This window comes from Dromiciops gliroides, chromosome 4 (assembly GCF_019393635.1).
Source record: "Dromiciops gliroides isolate mDroGli1 chromosome 4, mDroGli1.pri, whole genome shotgun sequence".
Lineage (NCBI taxonomy): Eukaryota > Metazoa > Chordata > Mammalia > Microbiotheria > Microbiotheriidae > Dromiciops > Dromiciops gliroides.
Window position 1 is genome coordinate 462,696,146 of NC_057864.1, and position 26,511 is coordinate 462,722,656.

Here is a 26,511-nt window from a genome sequence, read left to right on the forward strand (position 1 = left end):
GTAATTTACTCAAGGTCGTGAAAGTAATAAGTAGCAATTTGAACCCAGGACTTCTGACTCTGGATCTGTTGTTGGACAGAACCTAAAATGCTTGAGGGTCACGCTGGTTGAAATTTTGCTTCTGTATCCTCTGTGCTTTTCTGGAACACAGGAGAGGCCTGGTACCTTGAGAACGTGCAAAGGGATCCAAGGATCTGGGTTAGATTCTCCTGTCTGTCACTTATTTCCTGTGTGAAGTCGGGTCTTTTGTTTAACCTCTCTGGGCTTCACTTCCCTTGTGTATCAAATGAGAGAGTTGGATTGAATGGCCCCCAGGTTCTTTCTAGCTCTAGTTCTGTGAGCCTGGGATCCCACAGTAGGTGCTTCATGAATGCTTGATGAATTGAATTTCCATTACTGTGATGCCTCTCTTCGGAGACTTCTCTTTCCTGTGAGGAGGACCATGCCAAGAAACAGAGGCAAGATAGGACAAGGTCACAGCTCCTGGTTTGTTCCTCTTCCCATGTCAGTCAATCAGTCAGTCAATCAATCAATCCATCAATAACAATAGCCAATATTTATAGAGCGCCTACTATGTGCCAGGTAAAGTGCCAGGGATACAAAGAAAGGTCAAAGACCTTTCACAGAGCCCCATGTTCCAGAGCACAGACAGCACCATGGCCCAGGCCTGGGATCTCAGCTAAAAAGAATATGAACGCCTAGCATTTAAGTAGTGCTTTCCATACATGATCTCATTCACATGAATTCAATTGAATCCAGCTAGCATTTATTAAGCACCGGCTGTGTACTTGGAAAGGTATTGCTCCTAGGATTGGAGATACAAAGGCAAAACCCACACAATCCCTGCCCTCAAGAAATTTATAATATAGCAACTTGTCCAGCAATGCAGTGAGGGAAATGACTTCTAGGAGGAACAGAGGGTAGTTTGTTCTCCTGCCCTTATACAAGTATTAGCTGTGAGACCCTGGGCAAGTCATTTGCTCTTTCTCAGCCTCTTGACCTTACCCTTGTTTAGTCTCAGTTTCATCTGTAAAATGGGGGTTATAGTAATTCCTACCTCCAGGGGTTGTTGTGGGGGATCAAATGAGATAACACAGGTACAGTCCTTTGCAAGCCTTCAAGCACTCTATAAATATTAGCTATTATTATAACAATGAGTATCATTATATTCATTTAACAGATGGGGAAGCTGAGGCTCAGAGAGGTTTAAAGGGCTTTTTCCTCATCACACAATTAGTGTCAAAGGCTGGATTTGAACCTGAAACTCTCTGGACTCCAAGTCTAGCATGCTTCCCACTGCACCTTGCTCCTTTAAAAGCCTGTCAACTGTGGATTCTCTTGTGGGTTCTGAAGCTCCAAGAATAGTCCTATGGCATTATCCAGAGGCTTTTTGGAGCGATCGTATCGTGAGTTCTGAGAGCAGTCTCAACTGTGGATTCTATATGTAGTCACCTTACAGCTATAGAAGCCACTGGTGGCTGGGGGTGGGGGTAGAGGGAGGCCATCATCTCACCCACACTGGGGCCGCTGGCATCTTCAAGGTAAGGAAAGGGCCATTAGAAGGGTTTCAGTGGCTGAGCAGAGGAGAAGAGAGCCAGGGGCCTCATTCCCTGTATCTACCATCAGAGGTCATTGGGGGGTGTGGGAGGTCAGGGGTGTGAATTCCACCAGGATGGCCAGATTTGCTTCAGGCTCACTCTCAGCCCTCTGGGGGCCTGGATCTTCAACGCAGCATCTCCAGGACGTGCCAGACTAACCCCATTTTCCTTTTGGTCAATGACTAGTCTTCCAGAACAGGGGAATTGAGATCTCAGAAAGTTCTTCCTGGAGCCTCTCATACAACCCAAGAGATGAGAGCTGGATGGTCAGGAGGCTTTGGGACTGACCAGCTGATTGACCCAAAGAGTCATCAATAATGGGCTTGAAGATAGGGTAGGAAGGGGAAAAGAGGACTAGCTCTGTAAGCAGAGAAGCCGGGTGGTTCCTATCTCGATTCTGCCCCTTGCGTGACCTTGGGCAAATGACTTCATTTCTCGGGGCCTCAGTTTCTTTCTTTCTTTTTTTTTTTTAGGCAGTTGGGGTTGAGTGACTTGCCCAGGGTCACACAGCTAGTAATTGTTAAGTGTCCAAGGCCGGATTTGAACTCAGGTCCTCCTGACTTCAGGGCCGGTGCAGGGCCTCAGTTTCTTCATCTATAAAATGCCTGGGCTGGCCTAGATGACCTCCAAGGTCCGTTCCAGCTCTAGTCCCATGATGTTGTGAACTGTCAGTGGGAGGGAGAGGCCTTTTTTCCACAGGATGGGCTAAGATAGTCCCTAAGCATCCAGCTGGCATCCAGCCTGGTGCATGAACACAGCATGCCAATGGTGCCACCTGCAGTATGTGGGGGCAAACATAGCCAAGAGGGAAAAGGGTGGGAGGGTAGAGAGATCTGGGCAGCTGCATCCAGGCTGCCAGATGGCCTCAGAACCCAGCCAAGTAGAGGAAGGGAGCAGGCACTGAGCACGTTTTTGGAATGCCAAGCATGAGGAGGGGGTGGGCACCTGGCCCTGGCATGCAGATGGAACTGTAGCCTCTAAAGGGGAAATCATGATCACGGGGGTAAGGGGTGTCAACTGGCTGCCCCCTGGTAAGGGAAATGGCATAAGGACTTGGGGACTGGCATCGCACCATGTTGAGGGCTGCTGCTCATATCCACCAGAAACTTATGGGTCTGGGCTCTCTTCTCTTGCCTCAGGAAAGAAGCCTGGCTAATATGCCAGGATGATACCCTGATGCCTGCCTGCCTGTCTGGAGAGAATCTGATTTCCTCGCTAATTACGACCAAAGAGTTTCCCGCAGCCTGGGGGTTCAGCCCTTTCCTTGGATGGAGGCCTGATGGCTTCCTTCCTTGCCTTACCATCTTGGTGCCAATTCTTCAAAAGACAGAGGGGACCCAGGGATACTGGGTACCATCAAGGTCACCCAGGGACGCCCTCAAGGGTCTATCTAGGTCCAGGGAAGGAAAGATTTGAGATGACAGAGATGGGGAGGGAGATGTGGTGAAGTGCAAATGAGAGGGGACATGAAACAAGGAATTCTGGGTCCAACCTCAGCTCATTTGTTTATTACCTATGTGATTTTGGGCCATTTCCCTTCTCTCGGCCTGTTTCTCTTTCTGTAAAATGAAAGGGTTGGATTAAATGATCATTTTCGTCCCTTCCTGCGATCTCGTGATCATTCTCTCTCTCTCCTCTCTCTCTCTTTCTCTGTTTCTGTCTCTGTGTCTCTGCCATTGTCTCTCTCTGTCTCTCCCTTTCCCTTTCTGTCTCTGTGTCACTCTGTTCTCTCTGCCTCTCTGTCTTTCTCTGTCTCTCTCCTCTCTTTCTGTCTCTATCTCTGTCTTTGTGTCTCTCTGTGTCTGTATCTTTGCCTCTTTCTCTCTTTGCCTCTCCCTCTCCCCTTCTCTCTTTCCTCTCTATTTCTCTATGTATCTCTGTGTCTTTGTGTCTCTGTCTCTTCCACTTTTTCTTTCTCTATTCTCTCTGTCTCTGTCTCTCTTCCCCTCTCTTTGTCTGTCTCTCCCCATCCTTTTCTCTTTCTCCTCTCTCTGTCTGTCTTTATCTCTCTTTCTGTTTCTCCCCCTCCCTTTCTCTCTGTCTTTGTGTCTCTGTGTTTCTCTGTGTCACTGTCTTTGTCTTCCTTTGCCTCTCCCCCTCACTTTCTCTATCTCCTCTCTCTCTCTGTCTCTCTGTATCTCTCTGTTTGTCTCTGTGTTTTTGTCTCTCTGTCTTTGTCTTGGCATTTTTCCCCTTCCAAACCTATGATTTTTCTTGGCCCAGGGAAAAAATTCCCTCTAAAAACATAGCCGGTCACCTCCTCTGTAACTTAAAATCTTTGAGGGCTGCTTAGGCCACTGGGAGGTTGTCACTTATTCAGGGGCACACTCAGTATGCGTCAGAAGCCAGCTTGAGTCCAGGTCTTCCTGGCTCTGGGGCCGGTTCTATCTACTATACATACGCCCTTTCAGTCAGTAAATGAAGTAGGGGAGGGAGCAGGGGGGCAATTAATGGCTATAACTCCCAGGAGGCTGGGTTCCCAGTGGCTCTACCCCAGCAATGAAGGGAGGGGGGATTTCCAGGACCCTAACTTCCAAGCTAGGGCTGCAGTCCTATTATAAAATGAGAGATGTGGGGGCAGCTAGGTGGCACAGTGGATAAAGCACTGGCCCTGGATTCAGGAGGACCTGAGTTCAAATCCAGAACCAGACACTTGACACTTACAAGCTGTGTGACCCTGGGCAAATCACTTAGCCTTCATTGCCCCACAAAATAAACAAAAAAATAAATAAAACGAGAGATACTTAAATAGGATTTTTTTTTCCCCAATTGGGGCAAGCTCTTTGGAAGTCTGTCCTGGTTCAGAGAGGGAGGAAAGCTTTAACTGACCAGCTGAGTGAGGTCCCTGGAGCTCTGGCTTCCACACTGTCTCTTGTCTTGGGTGAAACTTGGCAGTTTCCCTGGAAGGGTGGGGGCACCCATCTGCTCCTCACCCCTGTCTTCTGTTAACACAGTCAGATGTTTAAAATATTTTCTTTCTTTTACAATTACATGTAAAATGTTTTTAACATTCTTTTTTTCTTAAATTTTGAGTTCCAAATTCTCTCTCCACTCATTGAGAAGGCGAGCAGTTTTAATATAGGTTATCCATATGTCAACACACTCTCAACAGCTTCTCCCGGGCTTACACCCTCCCCCTCAATCCTACTAGGAGCATGACTGGCAGATGATGCACAAAACGAAGATACTATTGAGGAGAGAAAGTTCCCCCTCCCAGCCTGGAGTGTGCTTCTCTTTTGGGCCAAAGGCCTGGCCAAGCCATCTTCGGTATGCCTCTGAAATCCGTTCATTCTGGCACTGACTGGCATGCTAACCTAAGCAGTTTCTGTATGACTTATTGATGTCATAGAAATATGATTTATTATCATTATTATTGCTCTGTTATTGTCCTGGACCTATGATTTCATTAGTGTTGGAATCTCCCAGAAAATTTTGCCAGTGCAAATCGCTGTAAAATTGTTTTGTGATTTATAGTCTTGGTTGCCTCTGAGAAATGGTGACTTGCCCAAGGTAGCTAGTTGGTGGCAGAGATGGGACTTAATCCCATCCTTTAGACTCCCAGGCATGTATTCTTTTTTTTTTTTTAGGTGGGGCAATGAGGGTTAAGTGACTTGCCCAGGGTCACACAGCTAGTAAGTGTCAAGTGTCTGAGGCCATATTTGAACTCAGGTCCTCCTGAATCCAGGGCTGGTGCTTTATCTACTGTGCCATCTACAGACATGTATTCTTTATGAGGGGTTATATCTTTTTGTGTTCTATTATCAGGGGAGATCATACAGGTAGACATTTCTGGCAGCCTTGATGGGGTGAAGAAAAATAAAGGAAAAAGGAGGAAGGGAATTTCACAAAAAGCCCTTCCTCTCCCAACTCTGTGTGTGTGAAAGGGAAAAGGAGCCAAGTCCAGTTTTTCTGCCTACAAGTGAAATGAGTCTCATGATTTCTTTTTTTTTTTAATTCTTTTTTTTTTTGTGTGTGAAGCAATTGGGGTTAAGTGACTTGCCCAGGGTCACACAGCTAGTAAGTGTCAAATGTTTGAGGTCGTCTTTGAACTCAGGTCCTCCTGAATCCAGGGCCGGTTCTTTATCCACTGCGCCACCGAGCTGCCTCCTCATGATTTCTTTTAGTACAGGTTGCTGTTGCTTATGTCCCATCCATCCTTGGGCTCTCCAACTTCTATTTCCTGTTGCCTGCACCCCCTCCCCATGAGAGCAATCCAAGGATTGTGGGATTGACAAGTAGTAGCAACACCATCTAAAATAGGGATTCTTCACCTTTTTGATGTCTTGGAATCCACCTCCTCCCACCACTCCAGTTTGGGGGAAATCTGTGGAAACCCTCCTCAGAATCATGGTTTTAAATGCATGATATAAAATACATTGAATAATAAAGGAAACGGATTCTTTTGAAATTCAGTTATCTTGACACTTACGAGCTATGTGACCCTGGGCAAGTCACTTAACCCTGATTGCCTTGCCAAAAAAAAAAAAAATCAGTTATTGAAATTTTTTTTTTTAAAGTTCACAGACTCCATATTAAGAACCCTTGATCTACACCAACTTTCTTATTTTACAGATTAGGAAACTGAGGTTCAGAGGGGCTTGTTCAACCAAGGTCAGGCAAGCGGTCACTTCCATATGTCATGCCACTTGATGGCCCTGTTCCAATTCCCACCTTGCTTCTCAGTTCCCTTAACCTTCTAACCTACTCCCTTCTGAGAAGGTCCCTGCTCCCCATCTGTGCAGTGTCATGCCTGTCCTCCCAGTCACTTCTTTTTTTTTTTTTTTTTTTTAGTGAGGCAATTGGGGTTAAGTGACTTGCCCAGGGTCACACAGCTAGTAAGTGTGTGTTAAGTGTCTGAGGTCGGATTTGAACTCAGGTACTCCTGACTCCAGGGCCGGTGCTCTATCCACTGCGCCACCTAGCTGCCCCCCCAGTCACTTCTTAACAGGGGAAGGGGAGGAATGAAGAAGATGGAGGGGTGGGGGAGTGGGCTTCTGCTTGGTATTTTAGAAATACCAGTTTGGGGGATGCGGCAGTTCTTGATTTTGTGGTTGCCTGGAAACAGTTTTTGCCTTCTGATGAAACATGTCTCTCTCTCTCTCTTTCTCTCTCTCTCCTTCTCTCTCTCTCTCTCTCTCTCTCTCTCTCTCTCTCTCTCTCTCTCTCTCACACACACACACGTACAGATGTATATATCACTTGTAGGGGGATTCACTACACCCATGGCACAGGAGGTAGGGAGGGCTAGAGTAGAGTAGAGGGCAGAGCCCAATATCACTTCCTGCTTTTGGAATAACCTCTGGAGCTCCCCCTTCTTTTCTGTCCAGGATCCAGTGGGGGCAGGATCCAGTGGATGGGCTAGTAGGGAGGAAAGAGAAGGGCCTGGGGACCTGCCACTCTGTCCCCTCCCCCATACCTGCAGCTGGCTTGTTCCACCCAGGGAAACACAGCCGGTGCCACCTCTCATTAGGTGATGATTTTACATTAATTACGTTAATTAAGCGGCACTGAGTGCTAATGGCTTGTGGTGGGAGGGGGGTGTCTGGGTAACCTCTGCTACTAATTACCCTCTCAGGCAACGGCAACAGGATTGAGGGACCCGACCTCATAGGAGGAGTGACCTGTGTTCAGTAGGAGAGGGGGGTGACAAGATAGTGTGGCCGAGGTCCGGGGTTAGGCCTGACTGCTTCTTCCTTCTCCCCTCACCCCTCGTTCCTACTGAGATCCCAACTCTTTTTTTAAAGCTATATTTTAATCACCTTGGCTATGCCCCTGGTACCCATATTCTCAGTACACTATAGCCTGGGGTATTGGGTTTTGGCACCTCCAAGATGAATGAATAGAGATCTGCTTTGTTCCCAAAGGGGAGGGAACATGGGGTCATAGATTCTAGAGATGGAAGGTCCAACCTCTTCAATGTACAGTTGAGGAAATTGAAGTTCGGGAGGTTAAACAGCTTGGCATTGGGCATCAAACAGGCAAAGACATGGTGGTGCCAGAGTTGGGGCAGTGTGGGCCAGTGGAAAGGGCAGGAGTTGGAGGATCTGGGTTCAAATCCTAGGGTGGCCATTGACTGCCAAGGCAACCTTGGTTAAACTACTTCACCTCAATCTCATTTTCCTCCTTTGTTAAATGAGAAGGCTGGATCTTATGAGCAGGTGATTCTTTACCTGGTGAGTGGGGAAGAGAAACAGAATCTAAAGTAAGACCACAGAATGATGGGGGCAGCTAGGTGGTGCAGTAGATAGAGCACCAGCCCTGGATTCAGGAGGACCTGAGTTCAAATCTGACCTCAGACACTTGACACTTACTAGCTGTGTGACTCTGGGCAAGTCACTTAACCCCAATTGCCACACACACACACAAACCAAACAGATCACAGAATGATAAGATCGAAAGGGACTTGAGAGCTCAGCTAGGACCACGGGGGACCCCAGTGGGGAAGGAACTAGCTCAAGGTGACACAACCAGTAAATTACAAAGGGGAGGCTCCAACCCAAGTCCCTTGACTCTGGACCCAGTGCCCTTGGTGCCGTAACTCACTGCCTTCACCTATGTATAGCAATTTACTATTTTTGAAGTTCTCTCCTTTTATCCATTCTCATCTGCCAAACAACTTCCCTTTGTGAAGTAGAGAGTTTGGGGTTTATTACTGCTGTTTTAGAGTTGGGGAAATGGAGGCAAGAGGATCATAGCACCAGAGCTGGAAGGGGCATCAAAGGTCATTGATTCTAACCTCATTATTTTACAGATAGGGAAACTGAGGCAGAGAGAATCAAAGTGACTTGCCCAGGGTCACACAGCTAGTAAGTGTCAAAGGTCTGAGGCTGGATTTGAACTCAGGTCCTCCTGAATCCAGGGCTAGTGCTCTATCCACTGCGCTACCTAACTGGCCCAGCTAGTAAGTATCTAAGTGGGAATTTGAATCCAGGTAGAATTGGGACTATTAGGAACCAGGTCTCTTAACTCCGTGGTCAATACTGTTTTGTTCTCTACACCTAATGTGTCAAACCCACACTCTTTGGCAGAGCCAGATTAAAATGTCATTGGGAGGGGCAGCTAGGTGGCACAGTGGATAAAGCACCGGCCCTGGAATCAGGAGTACCTGAGTTCAAATCCGGCCTCAGACACTTAACATTTACTAGCTGTGTGACCCTGGGCAAGTCACTTAACCCCAATTGCCTCACTAAAAAAAAAATGTCATTGGGAAGTATTTAACAAAAAAGATAAAATACAACAAATCATTGATAATATCACATTTTAAAACCAAGCCAACACACAGCATGGGATCTTTATGTATGGATTAGTGGCTCCTGTTTCTATATATTTGAAGCAGACACTGTCTGTCTTCTTGGCTTCCAGGCTTTTGTCTCAGTCCTCAGTTTTCTTTAGCTGAGCCTTCAGGTGCTGCAGTGGCTAAAAAGCTTGCCTTGGGGGGCAGCTAGGTGGTGCAGTGGATAAAGCACTGACCCTGGATTCAGGAAGACTTGAGTTCAAATGTGGCCTCAGACACTTGACACTTACTAGCTGTGTGACCCAGGGCAAGTCACTTAACCCTCATTGCCCCACCAAAAAAAATAAAAATAAAAAGCTTGCCTTGAACCCAAGAAGACTCGAGTCCAACATCAGACCCTTCTGTGAACCCGGACAAGTCATTGAATCTCTGTCTCAGTTTCCTCAACTGTAAATGGGGATCATAAAAGCACTCACCTTTTAGAGTTGTGAGGATCAAATGAGATCATATTTGTCAAGTGCTTAGAATAGTGCCTGACATGTAGTAGGCGCTTTAAGTCCTCTTTAGTGCCCGGGGACCTTAACTCACCTTAATCTCTACACCATAGCCAGGATAGACGGTGATATAGTAGAAACAATCCAGGCTGTTGTCATCGGATGAAGTGGGTCCTTCCGGAGAGTTCAGAGAGCCCTGAGGCTTTGTGAAATTCCAGCTACAAGGAGCTGCAGACCAGGTGGAAACAAAAGGAAACCCTTGGTTACCCTGAGCTTCTCCAGTGACAGGTAGTCAGTGGGCTTGGCCTGTCTCTTCTATCACCTCCGGGAAAGCCAGCCTGTTCCTTTCTGGGGGGCTTTCTCGCTTTCAGGTCAGCTTGGATTATTAGGGGTCGCTATCACTCCAGAGGCTGTTGGCTTTGTGCCCATGGGAGGGGCAGTCTTGCTGCTGAGGGCCATTACTAGTCCAAAGGCATTGACCAGCAGCCTCTGGGGCTAGCCCGGGGGAGAAGGGGAGCAGTGGGTGCAGATCATGGATCGTCTATGTCCCTAAGTAGAGAGCCACAATCATCATCTCCATCACCACCACCCCTTCTATCACAAATCTAGAGTTGGAAGGGACCTCAGGGGTCAGCTAGTTCAAACCCTCATTGTACAGGGGAGGAAACTGAGGCCCAGTGAGTATGACTTACCCAAAGTCATGTAAGGAGTAATTGTTCGAGGCAGGATTCGAGCCCAGGTCTCTTACTACTGGAGTCTCTTGTGCTGCCTCTCACCAGTTAGTTATTGATGAATTGTCACTTAAAAACAAGTCCCTGTGGTTGCTGCACCTGTCATGTCAAGGGACTTTCATGATTACCTCCGGTGCCATCTAATAGTGGCAACTAGAGGGTGCAGTGGATAGAGTGCTGAGTCTGGAGTCAGGAAGACCTGAGTTCAGATTTGACCTTGGATACTTACTAGTGATGACCCTGGCTAAGTCACTTAAGTCCTGTATGCCTCAGTTTCCTCAACTGTGAGGAAACTTCTGGGGTTGTGAGGATCAAATCAGTTAATGTTTGTAAGGCACTGAGTATGGTACCTGACACATAGTAGGCACTACATAAATGTTTATTCCCCTTTCCTCACCCCTCTAGTACCAGTTATGGGAACCTGCCTAGCTTTGGGGCAGAAGCCTCTGGCCTTGTCCCAAGGGATGGTTTCTGGGGAGACCTTTTCCAAGGATGCCCGGCCTGATCCCGGGGTAGAACCTGACCTGGAGGCTGCACGGTGGTGATAGTGGTTGTTGTGATGATGGTGGTGGTGGTTGTCTCCTCATCGTCCCCTGAAGCGGTAGTGGCAGCAGGGATCCCCACCCCTGGCTCTCTGGCCTGAGGGGGCATGACCTCCGGGACCCATGGCTGGGCCAGGTCCATGGGCACATCATGGGTCACCATCCACGCACTTCTGGGAGGTGCCGTCACGGGCACTTCAGCCTGGGCCAAAGATGGCATGGCCACTCCAGGCCCTGGTGGGGGGGCCATCGTAATGGGTAGAGTGGGCCACGCAGGCTCTGGACTCTGAACCCCATCCCTCCCGAGGCTGAATGTGGGCCCTGGAGCCATGGCTGGGGTGGGGTTGGTAAAGATGGGGCGGTCATCTTGGTGGGCCAGATGAGCCAGAGGGCTGGGGATGAAGAGCGTTGGTGCATCGGGCTGGAAGGGGGCTGGCTTGGGCTCCTCCTCCTTAGCCTGTGTCTCCTGCAGAAACTCTTCCAGCAGCGGGTGATGGTTGAGCAATTTCAGGGTCGGGGCCGTGCTGACAAAGTGGACCCCTCCCTCAGGCTGTTCAGGTGTGGGGGCCACTGTCAGCTCACCATCTGTCTCTGCACTGGCTGGGTTCTGGACCTCAAAGGATACTCCTGCAAGGAGAAGAATAACAGCTCACAGGTCCGTCGGTTCTGAGGCTTAAGATGCACTGTGTAAGAAGAGTTCCAGGGAACTCATGATAGAAGAGGATCTCCAAATCCAAGAAAAAAAAAGAAAGAAAGAACTGTGGAGTATAGATGCTGATTGAACCATATTATTTCTTTTGTTTTGGGTGCTGTTGTTTTTTTTTTTCTATTTTGAGGTTTTGCATCACTGCTCTGATTCTTTCTCTTGTAACAGGATTAATGCAGAAATAGGATTAATGTTATTATGTGTATATATATGTGTGTGTATATATATATCTATATGTATATGTATAGATATATATAGATATAACCTATATCAGATTGCCTGCTGTCTAGGGGAGGGGGGGAGGGAGGGGAGGGAGGGAGGGAGAAAAATCTGAAATTGTAAAGCATGTATGGGCAGAAGTTGGGAACTATCTTTACATGTAACGGAAAAAATAAAATATCTCAAAAAAAAAATGCACTGTGTAAGGTCAATATTTGTGGCACTTACTATGCCAGGCACTATGGGATAGAAGGTGGCACCAGATCTGAGTTTTTACTGGTGAAGAATCTGCTAGTGAGGAAACCCTCTGCCTGCGATAGTGTATATAGCTCCAAGCTTACTGGCTGTGGGATGTGGGGCAATTCACTCACTTCTCTGGGCATCAGTTTCCTTATTGGTAAAATGGTAAAAAATCAAAACAAAACAGTTTCCAAACCTTGGCAAGACCCATATAAATGCAAGCTCTCATTGTCAGAACAGGAAGATGTCTGTCATGTATTGGAACCCCCTTCTCTATTTCCAGTTTAGAAAAAACAGGCCCAAAGACATCAAATGAATTGTCCAAGGGCCACTTGGGGAGGAAGCAGAACCATGATTTGAACCCAAGATCCTTGGCAGAATGTGAGATCCTTGAGGGCAGGGACTATCTCTTTGTGTCTAAATCCAGGGCTCTTTTCATTGTGTTACAACCCTAGAAGCCATCTAGTTCAACCAACCTCATTTTTACAGATGAGGACACTGAGGCTTGGATTGGTCAAGTAACTTATCCAGGCTTACACAGCTATGTCTGAGGCAAGTTTTAATCTGAAAGGGATCCTTGTCGTTTTTCAGGTGTTTCATGGTATCTGACTCTCCCCATTTGGGGTTTTCTTGGCAGAGATACTGGAGGGCTTTGCCATTTCCTTCTCCGGCTCATTTGGCAGATGAGGAAACTGAGGCAAACAGGGTTATGTGACTTGTCCAGGGTCACCCAGCCAGTAAGTGTCTGAGGCCAGATTTGAACTAGGAAGACTAGTCTTCCTGGCTCAACACTCTATGTACCATGGCGCCACCTAGCTGCCACCTAGGAAGGGACTTAGAAGCTTATCTAGTCCAACCCTCTCATTCATTGTGCTGAAAGGACATTGTGGCCCAGAGGGCCACCCTATGTCTCTTTCCTATGCTACCTGTTAGAACTTCTGTCTTAGGTCATATTTTAATTCATTTTCTGCCCCTTTAGAGGCCAATAGACCATCATGCTTAGCAAACTAGTTCTTCATCCTCTGGATATTCTTCTTGGGGTCTGCTATCAGTGCAGATTCCCCCTTTTAGGTCCATTAAAACAAGTTAATTTCCCTTTCCCTCCCAAGGATCCCTTTTTTCAGATACTTCAGCACTTCTATTCAATGGTACACTAGAACTGACTTGTACAGCTTGTGAGAGCAGATGGTTAAATTTTCAGGGTGAGCATTTATACCTCAGAAATCAGCCGACTACAAGTTAGGACTTGATTTGTTTTGTTGGTTGTCTAGATGTGAGAAGGTGAGAGAGAAAACATTAATAATGAAAAATAAATTTAAAAGTGTGTCATGCATACATTCCCCTACCTCACCCCGAAGCCGGTTGTTAAATACTGGCCAACAAATCCCCACCTTCCATGTCTCTCACTTGTTCTCTCCCTGTATTCTTCTTGCCCTTCCTGAGTTGTACTGTTGCTATGAAACGAGATTTAGAGGTCAAGTGACATGTCCAGGGTCCTGTCTGTCAGTCAGTCAGACGGCTGATAAGCATTTATTAAGCTGGAGATACAAACATGAGTCAGTCAGCCAATTTTGTTGTTCTTGAGTCCTTTCAGCTGTGCCCGACTCTTTGTGACCCCATCTGGGGTTTTCTTGGCAAAGATACTGGAGTGTTTTCCTTCTCCAGCTCATTTTACAGATGAAGAAACTGAGGCAAACAGGGTTAGGTTACTTGCCCAGGGTCACATAGCTGGTAAATATCTGAGTCTTGATTTTAATTCATGAGCATGTCTTCTTGATTCCAAGCCCAGTGCTCTATCCACTGTGCCACCTAGCCATCCCTAGACAACCAGTAGGAATTTTAAAATTGTGCATGGATGCGCGGCACTATGTGAAGCACTGGAGATACACAAAAAAGGCAGAAAACAGTTGTCCCTCCCTCCCCCCACGCCTCCAAGGAGCTCAAAGCCTAGTGGAAGAGACAGTGTGCAAACAGCGAGAACAAACAACAAACAAAAAATAAATGTCCAATGAATTGGAGATAATTAACAGAGGGAAGACCCTAGGTTTGGGAAAGGTCTCCTCTAGGTTATACTTGGAACACCTAGGACTCTAGCTAGGATCCCGTGAGGATTCCGCCTACTGGAAATTGGTTTAAAAACTTCCACTTCCTCATTATCACTTTTCCCGAATGATTTAATTACCATGTTCTATTGACCGATAGCTCCCCAACTCATGGTCTACTAAGACCCTCAAGGTCCTTTTTCTTGCAGACCAAGACAGGAGGAGGGTGTGTGTGTCGGGGGGTGGGGTGGGGTGGGGTGGGGGTGGGGGGGTGAGGTCGGTAAAAATAAGCTTCTTGGGGTCAGGGACCTTCAGCCTCCCGGGTCTTCCTCCTTCAGATTCAGATGCTACAAGTTTCCCACACATGAGGAAGCAAAGAGATGTTTAATCTGTGACTATTTTCAAACAATTCCATGACTAGCTGATGAGATGACAGGCAAGGCAAGAGAATGGAGGGGATACGGGTTTGAGAGGAGATGATGGGGGCCTCCGCTTGTCTGGAAATGGGGCCGCCAGCCCCTGGGCAGGCTCACACCCACCCCGAGAATTGGCAGGCAGGGAGAGAGGGGAGAGGGGCTGGACAGATGGTACACATTCTGTTCTTGAGAGTGCGACGGCTCTGACGTTCCTGGCGACTGGGAGCTTCAGGGAGTGAGAACCGAGAAGAATTTGGCAGACTGGGTTGGGGGGGGAGGCGGGGGGAGGAAGAAAAAAGGACGAAGGGAGACAGTGACGTGGGCACCCGGCTTTCCTGACTAGGAGGTGCCAAGGTACTCCCCAAATTCTGTGGACTCATTGGCCCCCTGGAGATCACAGGTGGAACAAGTGGATTAGTGTTTTCTGGAAGAGACCAAGCTTGACAAAAATGCCATGGCTAGGCCTTCGTGGGTCACCTCCAAGAGCAGATGGCATTCTGGTGCCCTTGTCTCTCATCACTACTGAAGAGGTAAGACAGCAGATGGTGCCTCTGGGTTTCGGGCCTTCACCTACATCTCTGCAGGTGAAGATTGTTGGCTGACTGGCATCCTGGGTTTGGGGTGCTGTGCCCAGTGACTCATTTGTAGTGTATACAACCTATCTGCCTCAGCGGTCATGCATGCCTCCTGCAAGCTAAATACTGTGGTGGCCTTTCAAAAAATTAATTAAATTTAATTTAAAAAATCAATTAGATTAATTTTTTCAATGAACAAATATTTAGTTTCTCACTCCCCCCTGATTAAAAAAGAAAAACAAAGGGGAAGCTAGGTGGTACAGTGGATAAAACACTGGCCCTGGATTCAGGAGGACCTGAGTTCAAATCTGGCCTCAGACACTTGACACTTACTACCTGTGTGACCTTGGGCAAGTCGCTTAACCCTTATGGCCCTGCCAAAAAAAAAAGAAAGAAAAAAGAAAAAAGTAAAGAAAAAAGAAAAATGAAACCCTTTTATAAACAAATATACAAAACACAAAAACACAAAACCAATTCACACAAAAATACATAAAACAAATATACAAATAAAATTAAATATATACAATATACAATATGATATATACATAAACAAATATAAACAAACAAAACAAATTCTTATTTTGTCCAAGACCAAATAATATATGTTTTTGTCTTTTTTTTTTTTTTTGCGGGGCAATGGGCGTTAAGTGACTTGTCCAGGGTCACACAGCTAGTAAGTGTCAAGGGTCTGAGACTGGATTTGAACTCAGGTCCTCCTGAATCCAGGGCCGGTGCTTTATCCACTGCGCCACCTAACTGCCCCCCAAATAATATATGTATCATTCTGCATCCTTAGTCCACCATCTCTCTGTCAGGTAGCACGCTTTGTCATCAGTCTTTTGAAATCTTGGTTGCTTGTTGCAGTTTTCCAAAGTTTTCCAAATGCTATCCCGCCTTGATGGTGTTGTTATTATATAATTGGTTCTTTTGGTTCTTTTCACTTCACTTGGCATCAGTTTATACAATTTTTCCTATGTTTCTCTGAACTCATCACTTTCTCTGCTTCTTAGAACTCAATAGTATTCCCTTACATTCATATATATGGTGATCTTTGTCAGATAGCCAGGTGATCAGCCCTCCCTCACTTGAATACAATTCACTGCAAGTCATGACATCACCAAGATGTCATGGTCCTCTTTGAGAACTAGGGAGAAACAAAAAGAAGTTAGGTGGATAGTGGTCCCTGAAATGGGATGACTCCAGAGAGAGAAGGTATGATGTAGTAGATATTGCATTGGACCTAAAGTCAGGAAGAACTGACTTCAAATACACCCTCACTAGCAATGTGATTCTGGGAAAATTACTTAACCTCTCTGGGCCTCAATTTCCTCTTCTGCAAAATGAAGGCCTTCTGAGGTTTCCCACAGTCTATGATCCTATAACCCAAGACACAAAGATGCCCCTTTTTCTCACCTAGAGGTAGAGACTAACTTTGTTTTACCAGCATCCTCTGTCTCTCCGAGGCTTGCTCATCACCTGGGTCCTTGCCCCTGATGTCCAGGGGGACTCACATTCCCTCCCCCCCTTACCAGTCCCCAGCAAGGTAAGGGACCATGTGGCAGAACAGAAGCTAAGGGACACCTTTGTTCACTGTCAATTGCACTGATTGCTTTGGGGGGAAGATGGGGGGAGGAAGGAACGAGTCCTCGGTTAAATGGGATCGAGATAGCGTATCAAACAAGTAAATTGATTTGGCAATCAGCTGCTTCCGAGTCTCAGTTCTGTTACCACCTACTGCTCTGAGACATTAAGGTAATCTCTACTAGACACAGTATTTCTCTAGGAGTTGGGGGGGAGGATGGGATTCGGGGGAACAGTGTAGAAAGGACACCATACATGTGAAGAAAGCCCATTAGCCTAGTGCTTCTTCCCTATGCCCCAGTGTCCCTGAGTCTATGGCCAAAGAGCTTGATGCCGATTGAGGAAGTAGGTGGAGACAGACCAAGAGATTCCTTCCAACTCCTTTACACTAGGGTCATTTGCCAAGCTGTCCTGTAGAGCTCCAGGGACCAAGAACTGCAGGAGATTTTAAATTCTCAATCTAAGGCCAGGCTGTCCTGATTGGTGAGACCTTCATCCTCATCCTTCTCATCCTCCTTTTCCTCCTCCTCATCGTTGTTAACATACATTTTTCTTCCTATTAATTTTTATTCCCCCCAATTACATGTAAAAATAAATTTTAACATTCTTTGAAAATTTTTTTGAGTTTCAAATCCTTTCCTTCCCCTCCCCACCTTATTGAGAAGTCAAGCAATTTTATTTTTTTTATGGGGCAATGAGGGTTAAGTGACTTGCTCAGGGTCACACAGCTAGTAAGTGTGAAGTGTCTGAGGCCAGATTTGAACTCAGGTCCTCCTGAATCCAGGGCCGGTGCTCTATCCACGGTGCCACCTAGCTGCCTCAAAGGCAAGCAATTTGATATAGTTAACATACATTTATTTTAAAAAAATTTTATTTATTTTTTGTGTGTGAGGTAATTGGGGTTAAGTGACTTGCCTAGGGTCACACAGCTAGTAATTGTTAAGTGTCTGAGGCTGGATTTGAACTCAGGTCCTCCTGAATCCAGGGCTGGTGCTCTATTCACTACGCCACCTAGCTGCCCCGTTAACATACATTTATTAAGAGACTACGTATGTGCAGGCACTGTGCCAAGCCCTGGGGATGCAAAGAAAAAGCAAAAAACCCAGTCCCTGACCTCAAGGAGTTTCCATTCTAATGGAGAAGACAGTGTGCAAACAAGACATAGATAGTGTAAGAGGAAGGTAGTCTCAGAAGGAAGGGAGTAGCAGGAAGGACCAGGAAAAGCCTCTTGAGAAGGTGAGATTTAAGGTGTCTTTTTTTTTTTTTGTGAGGCAATTGGGGTTAAGTGACTTGCCCAGGATCACACAGCTAGTAAGTGTTAAGTGTCTGAGACTGGATTTGAACTCAGGTCCTCCTGAATCCAGGGCTGGTGCTAGGTGCCACCTAGCTGCCTCCTTGAGGTGAGTCTTGAAGGAAGCCACTGAGAAGGGAGAGCATTGCATGCATGAGAGATGGTCAGGACAAAGAGGTGGAGTGAGGAGATGAGATGTCACTCCTGGGGAGCCGGGAGAAGGCCAGTGTTGGATGGTGGCAGACACAGAGGGAGTAAAACGTCAGATCAGAAGGGTGCAGAGGGCCAGGTTGGGAAGGGCTTTTCGATTCAATCCTAGAAGAAATGTGGAGTCGATTGAGGAGGGAGAGCAGGGACATGATGAGAAAAACACTTTGGCAGCTGAGTGAAGAATGGTCTGGGGTGGGGAGAAGCTTCAGGCAAGGAGGGTGGCCAAGAGGCCTTTGAAATAGTCTGAGTAGGAGGCGATGAGGGTCCTACGCAGAGTGGAGGCTGTGTCACAGGAAAGAAGGAATCTGTAGGAGAGAGAGATTGTGAAGGCTGAAATGACAAGACTTGGCAACAGGCACCCGCCTGAATGAGAGTGAGGAATACCAAGATTGTGAGTCTGGGTGACTGGGAGGCTGGTGGTACCCTCAATAGTAACGGAAAGACAGTAAGATTCAGGAGGAAGGTCATGTTGTACTTAAGATGTTGATGGGACATCCAGTTGTCCAACAAACAGTTGGTGATGCCTGACTGGATGTCAGCAGAGAGGCTGGATACATAGATCTGAGAATCAGCTACATAGAGATGATGTCTAGAAACATGGGAATTGATGAGATCACCAGATGATATAGTAAAAAGCAGAGGTGTCTCTGCACAAAGCCTACAACCTTCAGAGGGAGATTAAAATGGAATTAGGAAATATTTAACCAAACAAGTAAAAATACAGTAGAATGTAGAAAATGTTAATATGTGGTTTCCTAAATCAATCTGTACCTTCAGGGATCTTTATGTAAGGTTTAGCACCCCATTTCTGTTTGAGTTTGACACCACTGGTATAGAGGGAAAAAAAGAGGGTTCAGGGCAGACCCTTGGGGGACACCCCTGGCTAGTGGACATAAATTAGAAGATCTAATAAATAAACTGAGTGGTCAGTTGAATAGGATCAGAATCTAGAGAGTAATGTCAGGAAAAGATAAAGAGGAGAGATGTTGAAGATTGATGTTTACTTTTCTCTAGCAGTTTAGCCATGAAAAGGAGGAAAGATTTAGGAAGCTGGCCATGGGGGAAGGTTGGGTCAAGATCTCACTATGTCAAGCCTTCTGCGGTCCTGAATATTCTTTACTCTAGCCATCTTCCCAGCTGCTTCCTCTAATTTATGCTCTTGGGTATTGTAATCAAATTGACACTACTATTGCTTCTTTCTCTCTCTCTTTTTTTCCTTTGACAGGCAATGAGGGTTAAGTGACTTGCCCAGGGTCACACAGCTAGTGTCAAGTGTCTGATGCCGGATTTGAACTCAGGTCCTCCTGAATCCAGGGCCGGTGTTTTATCCACTGTTCCACCTAGCTGCCCCACTACTATTGCTTCTTCTTTTTTTTTTTTTTTTACTATTGCTTCTTGAAAAGGCATATCAGCCAACTGCTCTTAGGGAGCTACTCCCCATCCCTGTGACTCCTCTGGCCCAACTTCCTTCCCTAGTTACTATTGCCCTAAATATGTTACCTCTTTCTAAACAGAATGTAAGGGGGCAACTAGGTGGTACAGTGGATAAAGCACCGGCCCTGGATTCAGGAGGACCTGAGTTCAAATGCAGCCTCAGACACTTGACACTTACTAACTGTGCGACCCTGGGCAAGTCACTTAACCCCAATTGCCTCACCAAAAAAACAAACAAACCCCAAACCCCACAATAGAATGTAAGCCCCTCATGGGCAGGGACTGTCTTACTTTTTGTCTTGCATCTCCAGCTCCTAGCACAGTGCCTTTCTTTTTCATTCACTCATTCATTCAGCGCTTAGATTCTGAACTATAGGTTCACTAGCATCAACTTGTGGGCATAGGATTTGCAGGTTTAGGGGACTAATTGGCGTGAGATGGAAAGGGGAAGGTTGAGCAATGCTAGAGAGAACTGGAGGAGAGTTGAAGGTCTAGATCCTCAGCCTCCCCAGAAGGCATCAGATTGCCCAGAAATAAGGGGATTAGGGTCTACTGAGTGGATATGACCCTAGACAAGTGTGAACTCAAGAGTGTCCAGCCTTGGGCATCAGTCTTGGGGGGAAGAATGAGGGGGAAGAAGAAGGTAAAGCTCATTCTGAACAGTTGGCTCATTACTTGAAGGATAATGTCCAAATTCCTTGGTGTCTGTGACCCTTCCATGGCCTCAATATTCTAGTCTCTGATGACTTGCCCAGGCTGACCTTCAGATCTCTACCTCTGCTGGAGATATCACAGAGTCCTACTCTACTCTAACCCTGAAATTCACTGTCTCCTGGGCCTTGCCATGTGTCTAGTTGCTTTCCCTACCCCCAAATTCTCTGGTCTTTCTGTCTGCCATGACCAGAACATGAACATGCACCCTCCTTTATTTTAAAATTTTTTTAAATTTAATTTTTTTGTGGAACAATTGGGGTTAAGTGACTTGCCCAGGGTCACACAGCTAGTAAGTGTTAAATGTCTGAGGCCGAATTTGAACTCAGGTACTCTTGACTCCAGGGCCAGTGCTCTATCCACTGCACCACCTAGCTGCCCTGGCTATACACTCTTGAGTTTCCTTTGGAAACTGTTAAGGAGGGTGTTTTTCTTCATCCTTTAACATTCCCTATCCCTCTCCTATGGGCACTTGAAACCTCCATCCCTCATCCTCATCTCCATCTCTCCTCCTTCTGTTAGTTGATGAGGGTCTGTACCAGAGTGGGGGGAGTGATAGAGGAAAGAAGGAGATACATATGGGAGGATATGGTGAAGCAGATTGGATATGTGGAGTGAGAGTGAGGAGGTTGTGAGTCTGGGTGACTGGGAGGATGGTAACCATGGACATGACCCAACTTTCCCACCTGTTTTTGGTTACTCTTTTTTTTCTTTCCTTTTTTTGGGGGATGGGGTGGGGCAATGGGGGTTAAGTGACTTGCCCAAGGTCACACAGCTAGTAAGTGTCAAGTGTCTGAGGCCAGATTTGAACTCAGATCCTCCTGAATCCAGGGTCACTGCTTTATCTACTGCACCACCTAGCTGCCCCCCCCTTTTAAAAACCAGGTCCAAGGATTTAGACCCCAAAGGAACCTTAGAGATAATATAGTCCAGTCCTCCATCTCTTTCCCATTTTACAGATAAGGAAACTGAGGCCCAGAGGTGGTTGTAGGTGATTTGAACCTACACACTCTGGCTTCAAAGGGTATTCCTCTGCTCTAGCAGTCCTATGAACTTCTCACCTCCATGTCTTCTGTGTAATTCTGGACATGATTCCTGTGTCCTCATGCAGCCTCTCTTCTCAGTCTCTGCCTTAGCCAAGCTGTGGAGAGGGATACTGCTGAAAAGCATCAGCCATTTTCGGGGCACCAGCTCTGGCCCTCAGTTGGGTTAAAGATGGCACCAACCTGGGGCAGCTAGGTGGTGCAGTGGATAGAGCACTGGCCCTGGATTCAGGAGGACCTGAGTTCAAATCCGGCCTCAGACACTTGACACTCACTAGCTGTGTGACCCTGGGCAAGTCACTTAACCCTCATTGCTCCTCCAAAAAAAAAAAAAAAAGATGGCATCAACCTGCACCGGCCTGGGGCCTCGAGGCTTCCCTGGCCTCCTACCAGACTCCCTCAAATCCCACTGTCTGCAATAGGCCCTTCTAGGCTGGGTTTCCTTCATTACTAGCCCCTTTTCACTTTCACTGTCTATATCTTGCATGTAGCAAGTTGTTGATGTACTAGCTCCCCCTTTAGAGTGTAAGTCCCTTGAGGGCAAGGCAGGCCTGTGTCTTTGCCCTCTTTGTATCCCCAGGGCTTAGCGCCGGGCCTGTCGTAGCAGGGGATTGGTGAATGCTGGCGGGTCGGCCGGCCATCTGACTTGTGTTTGGCTCTCCAGAGCTCAGCGCAGCGCCGGGCGCTGGGTAAACCCTCCGAGATGTTTGCCTTGGTGCTCCAGAAATCCTGGCCACCTCGTTCGCCTGAGATAACCCCCAGGACTGATGACACTCGAGGAGAATGCCGCAGTCTGGCTACAGACGAGGCTGTCGACTCGAAAACAAAAACAAAAACAGACCTGCCAATTTGGGTGTTCATTTGCATAGTCTCTGCTTGTTGTCGAAATGCAGGGGGATTGTTTTCCCGCCTCGGAGCCCCGCCTCCTGGGTGCCTCCGGATCCCGGCTCTGGCAGGAGCTCGGGCTCCAGCCAAGGCTCTGTCCCGCCTGCTTCCCCCCACCCCCAGTCCTAGGAGGCTTGTTGGGGGGAGTGTCAGCCCCTCCAAGAGCTCCCCGCTTCTTTTTGGTCCCAGCGCCCTCCTCTTCCAGCCCGACCCTCCTTCTGCATTAGCGCTTAAGCTATGCAAATAACTAACGGGAGGGAGCCCGTTTAAAGTATTTAGACTAAATGAAAAAAGGCTTTCATCAGTGCTAATGAGCCATTCAGGATGCCTCCCTGGTGAATTCGCTCTCTCCTTGCCTCCTTGCTCTGGTTCCCCCCCAGCCCCCCAATATACCTCCTCTCTCTCCCCCCACCTAACCCAGCAGCAGGCACTCCTGGGGAGTGGCACTACAGGGGCAGGGGACTGGCCCCATCAAACTCCCGCAAAGAGGAGCCCCTCCACACCTGAACTGCCCCCATCCTCCCCCCATCCATGTTCTCTTCTCTTCCAGGGCCTGTGTAAACACACCATCACGGTTATGAATTTCATTGTCAGAGTTGGGCTGAGAGAAGAAGAGAGGGAGAGTCAGGGGGAGATAATGGAAGCTTCCCCCAGGTGGTTCAGGGCGGGAGGCCTGTATGACCTTGGATAAGTCCTTTAACTTCCTCTGTAACATGGGTTACGATGCTCTCTAAGCTGTCTGTCCTAGGAGTCTTTGAGACTGTGGTGCAATGGGATGAACTGTGAATTTGGGGTGAGGACAGGGGGAGGGATGTAGAATCAGAGGACCTGGGTTCAGATCTCAGCTGTACTTCTTATAACTGGTTTGACCATGGGCAAGTCCCTTTCTCTCGACCTCAGTTTTCCTCTTTACTGCACCCAGACCTGTTGGCCCATTATCAACCTTTCCTTGGGGTGGAGTGGGAAGGGAAGAACAACTCAGAACTTCAGAACTTTGGGAAGCCACACTGGGGTGTCCAAATCCTAGGTTCAAATTCTCTCTCAGACACTTCCTAGCTATGCGTCCCATTTAATTATTAATTAGCCCTTGTTGTTTAGTCGTGTCAGTCATATCTTCCTCTTTGTGACCCCATTTGGGTCTTAGCAAAGGCACTGGAGTGGTTTGCCATTTCCTTCTCCAGTTCATTTGACAGATGAGGAAACTGAGGCAAGCAGGGTGAAGTAACTCGTCCAGGGTCACACAGCTAGTAAGTGTCTGAGGCTGGATTTGAACTCGGTTCCTCCTTATTCCATACCCCTGTGCTTTATCCACTGGGCCACCTAGCTGTCTCCATGACTCTTTCCATTTTGCAGAGAAGAAAACAGAGAGCTTAAATGACTTATAAGTGGTGGTGGTGGGATGATAGCCCTCTCTCCACTGCTGATCCAGCTCCAAGTCAGGAGTTGGGGCAGCATCTGAGCCTAAAAACTTGTTTCAGCAATCAGAACAAGGAAAACTGCAGACAGGAAGTTGAGACTAGAAACCTACCCAAAGAGCCAAGCACGGGGGCTGGGACTGAGAGTGGGGGACACTGTCCCTGCTCCCCCACCTTCTGCTACCCCCAACCCTCCTCCACCTTTCCGGGCTGCCTGAATCTGAGAGGTTAAGCTGGCCAAGCACAGTGAGAATGAGATTTTAATGGGATCCATTTATTATACCATAAAAGTTAATGAGTTTATCCAGGAGGTGCCCCGGCCCCTTTCAAGTTTTAATAGGGGATTAGTGCTATGTCTGGCCCCAAAGACCTACATTAACCCCCCCAGACCCACCTTCTTCAAGAGCCAGTGGGGAATGAAGAAGGGTTATTCCCATGGGCTCAAGGCTTCCCATGTTGCCAGGCTGTCCCCTTGGGCTATCTGCCTGTCCTGTGTCATCCTCTTGTCTCCCTGGCACACCCTGACCTTGGCCCAGGCAGTGAGGCTCTCTGGGGTCAAGTTTGAAATATTCTGAACAGAACCTCAAACCATCTCCTCCCAACTCCAGTCCCACCCCATCCAGAAGGAAAACAGTGCTAGCTGGGCCATAGAGAACATCCTCTAACTACTGTGGCCTCATGCCTGAATACCTGCAATTGCCGGAGGCTCTAACCTGGCATAATGAAAATAATGAATCCCTATAAAGTTTTATACTTTCAAAGTCCTTTTGTTTCCATTATCTCATTTGATCCTAACAATAACCTAATTAGGTGAGTAGCTAGGGGATGTACAGTGAACTGGCCAGCTGGTGGGTTGCCCCAGAAAGGCAGTGCTGAACTTGGAACCACTGGATTTGAGTTCAAATTCCTCCCTCTGTCCTATATTACCTTAAGTCTTGGGACTTGGACTAGACTACTTTTAAAGCCCTCCCAGCCCAGGTCTAGATCTATTACTTAAATTTGGCAGATGAGGGAAACTAAGGCTCAAGGAGGTTGCCCCTTGAAGTCACATGTTTTATTTTGCAGAATTGGCACTAAAAAGTAGGCTCATAGACTCATAGTTGGAAGGGACTTCAGAAGTTATCCCCTTCAGCCCCCTCATTTTACATGGGAACAACCTAGTATTAAGTAGCAAATGGGGAATTTTTTTTTTTTGTGGGGCAATGGGGGTTAAGTGACTTGCCTAGGGTCACACAGCTAGTAAGTGTCAAGTGTCTGAGGCTGGATTTGAACTCAGGTCCTCCTTAATCCAGGGCTGGTGCTTTATCCACTGTGACACCTAGCCGCCCCTGCAAATGGGGAATTTGAACCCCCATTCGCTGACTTGGAATCCAGTGCTCTCTCCTCTATACTGGGCTGCCTTTAAAACTCTTAAGCATGACTCCTACTGCATCATCCTGCCTGGCTCAGCTCAGCTTGGTTCCAGGCAGCTGTTAAGACTGGCACCAAAGAGGTATCTCTCTTTCCCTGATAGGCTTCCTGGCTGGCAGGCTATAAAACATGAATTCCCACTTTCAATGGGCATTTTGTTCTTGCGCCAAATAGGGAAATAGGTTAGATTGCCAGCTCTGCCCCCTCAGGTGCCATCCTGCTCTGGCCTGGGTACCTCTGTGGCTTCTGTGAACAGCACTGAGCCAGACGTCGCTGGGACAGAGGAATGTGGGCATAAACTAGGGGATTACATGAATAACAAGACAGGTCATGCTGGGGGACAGGCATAGGACTGGAGGGAGTCTTCAGTCGGGGTGATTTGCTCACTGTGCCCAAAGACACTTTGCATCTAACCGCCCCCCACCTTATTCATGAACTAGACTTTTCTTTCTTGGAACGATCTGCCTACCCACTGACCTTTTTTTTTTTATTTTTTTGCTGGGCAATGGGGGTTAAGTGACTTGCCCAGGGTCACACAACTAGTAAGTATAAAGTGTCTGAGGCCAGATTTGAACTCAGGTCCTCCCGAATCTAGGGTCGGTGCTTTATCCACTGCACCACCTAGCTGCCCCTTCACTGACCTTTTTAAGGTATTGTGGTCTCAGCTAGATGACGCAGTGGATAGAGCACCGGCCCTGGAGTCAGGAGTTCCTGAGTTCAAATCTGACCTCAGACACTTAATACTTAACTAGCTGTGTGACCCTGGGCAAGTCACTTAACCCCAATTGCCTCACTAAAAAACAAAACAAAACAAAAAAAAGGTATTGTGGTCTCAACTGGTGTCACCTGTTCAATCTTCAGAGAAGGAAAATGTAGCCTAGAGAGGGAAGGGACTTACCCAAGGCCACAGGGCAGAGGAGGGACTAAAGCAGCAATTCCTCACCTCAGATCTGTAAACTTAAAAACATTTATTATTATTATTATGGTTTTTTTTCTTGCGGGGCAATGAGGGTTAAGTGACTTTAAAGTGACTTGCCCAGGGTCACACGGCTAGTAAGTGTCAAATGTCTGAGGTCAGATTTGAACTCAGGTCCTCCTAGGCCGGTGCTTTATCCACTGCGCCACCTAGCTGCCCCCTATTATATTTTGCTATAATTGATTTTCTCTGAAATTCTATGCATTTAGAAACATCATTATAAGAAGAGACCCATACAGAGGCTTCCTCGGCTGCTCAGAGGGGTGGGTTCATGATACAAAAAAAGGTCAAAAGCCCATGGAGGGTTTACTGGGCTGCCTGGACTCCTGGTCCAGAGACTTGGATGCAACTTCCAGCTCTGAAACATCATAGCTCTATGACTACGGACAAGTCACCTCTTTAAACCTGTTTCCTCATCTGTTTAATGGGGATAATAGGGTACAATGAGGGTTGTAAACAGATCCAGAGCTGAAACAGGTACAGATGAGGAAATTGAGCAGGGGTCTGCATACAGTAAGTACTTAATAAATGTATGCTGTATCATGCCAAGAGGCAGCTGGGTGGCACAGTGGATAGAGCACTGGGTCTGGAGTCAGGAAGACTCATCTGAGTTCAAGCTGGGTGACCCTGGGCAAGTCACTTAACCCCGTTTGCCTCAGTTTCCTCATCTGTCGAGTGAGCCAGAGAAGGAAATGACAAATCACTCCAGTACCTTTGCCAAGAAAATCCCAAATGGAGTCTGAAAAATGACTCGACCA

The 26,511-nt window shown here is 47.2% G+C and overlaps 1 protein-coding gene across 2 annotated transcripts in view; it reads right to left on the reverse strand.

The window, feature by feature from the left end:
• Positions 1-26,511, reverse strand: part of SEZ6 (seizure related 6 homolog) — an 83,537-nt gene that overhangs the window by 33,290 nt on the left and 23,736 nt on the right. For both annotated transcript variants that reach the window (XM_043999899.1, XM_043999898.1), the window contains exons 2-3: positions 10,582-11,226; positions 9,421-9,554 (exon numbers count right to left, since the gene is read on the reverse strand). In XM_043999899.1, the coding sequence (XP_043855834.1) occupies positions 9,421-9,554; positions 10,582-11,226 (779 nt within the window). The remainder of the gene's footprint in view (positions 1-9,420; positions 9,555-10,581; positions 11,227-26,511) is intronic.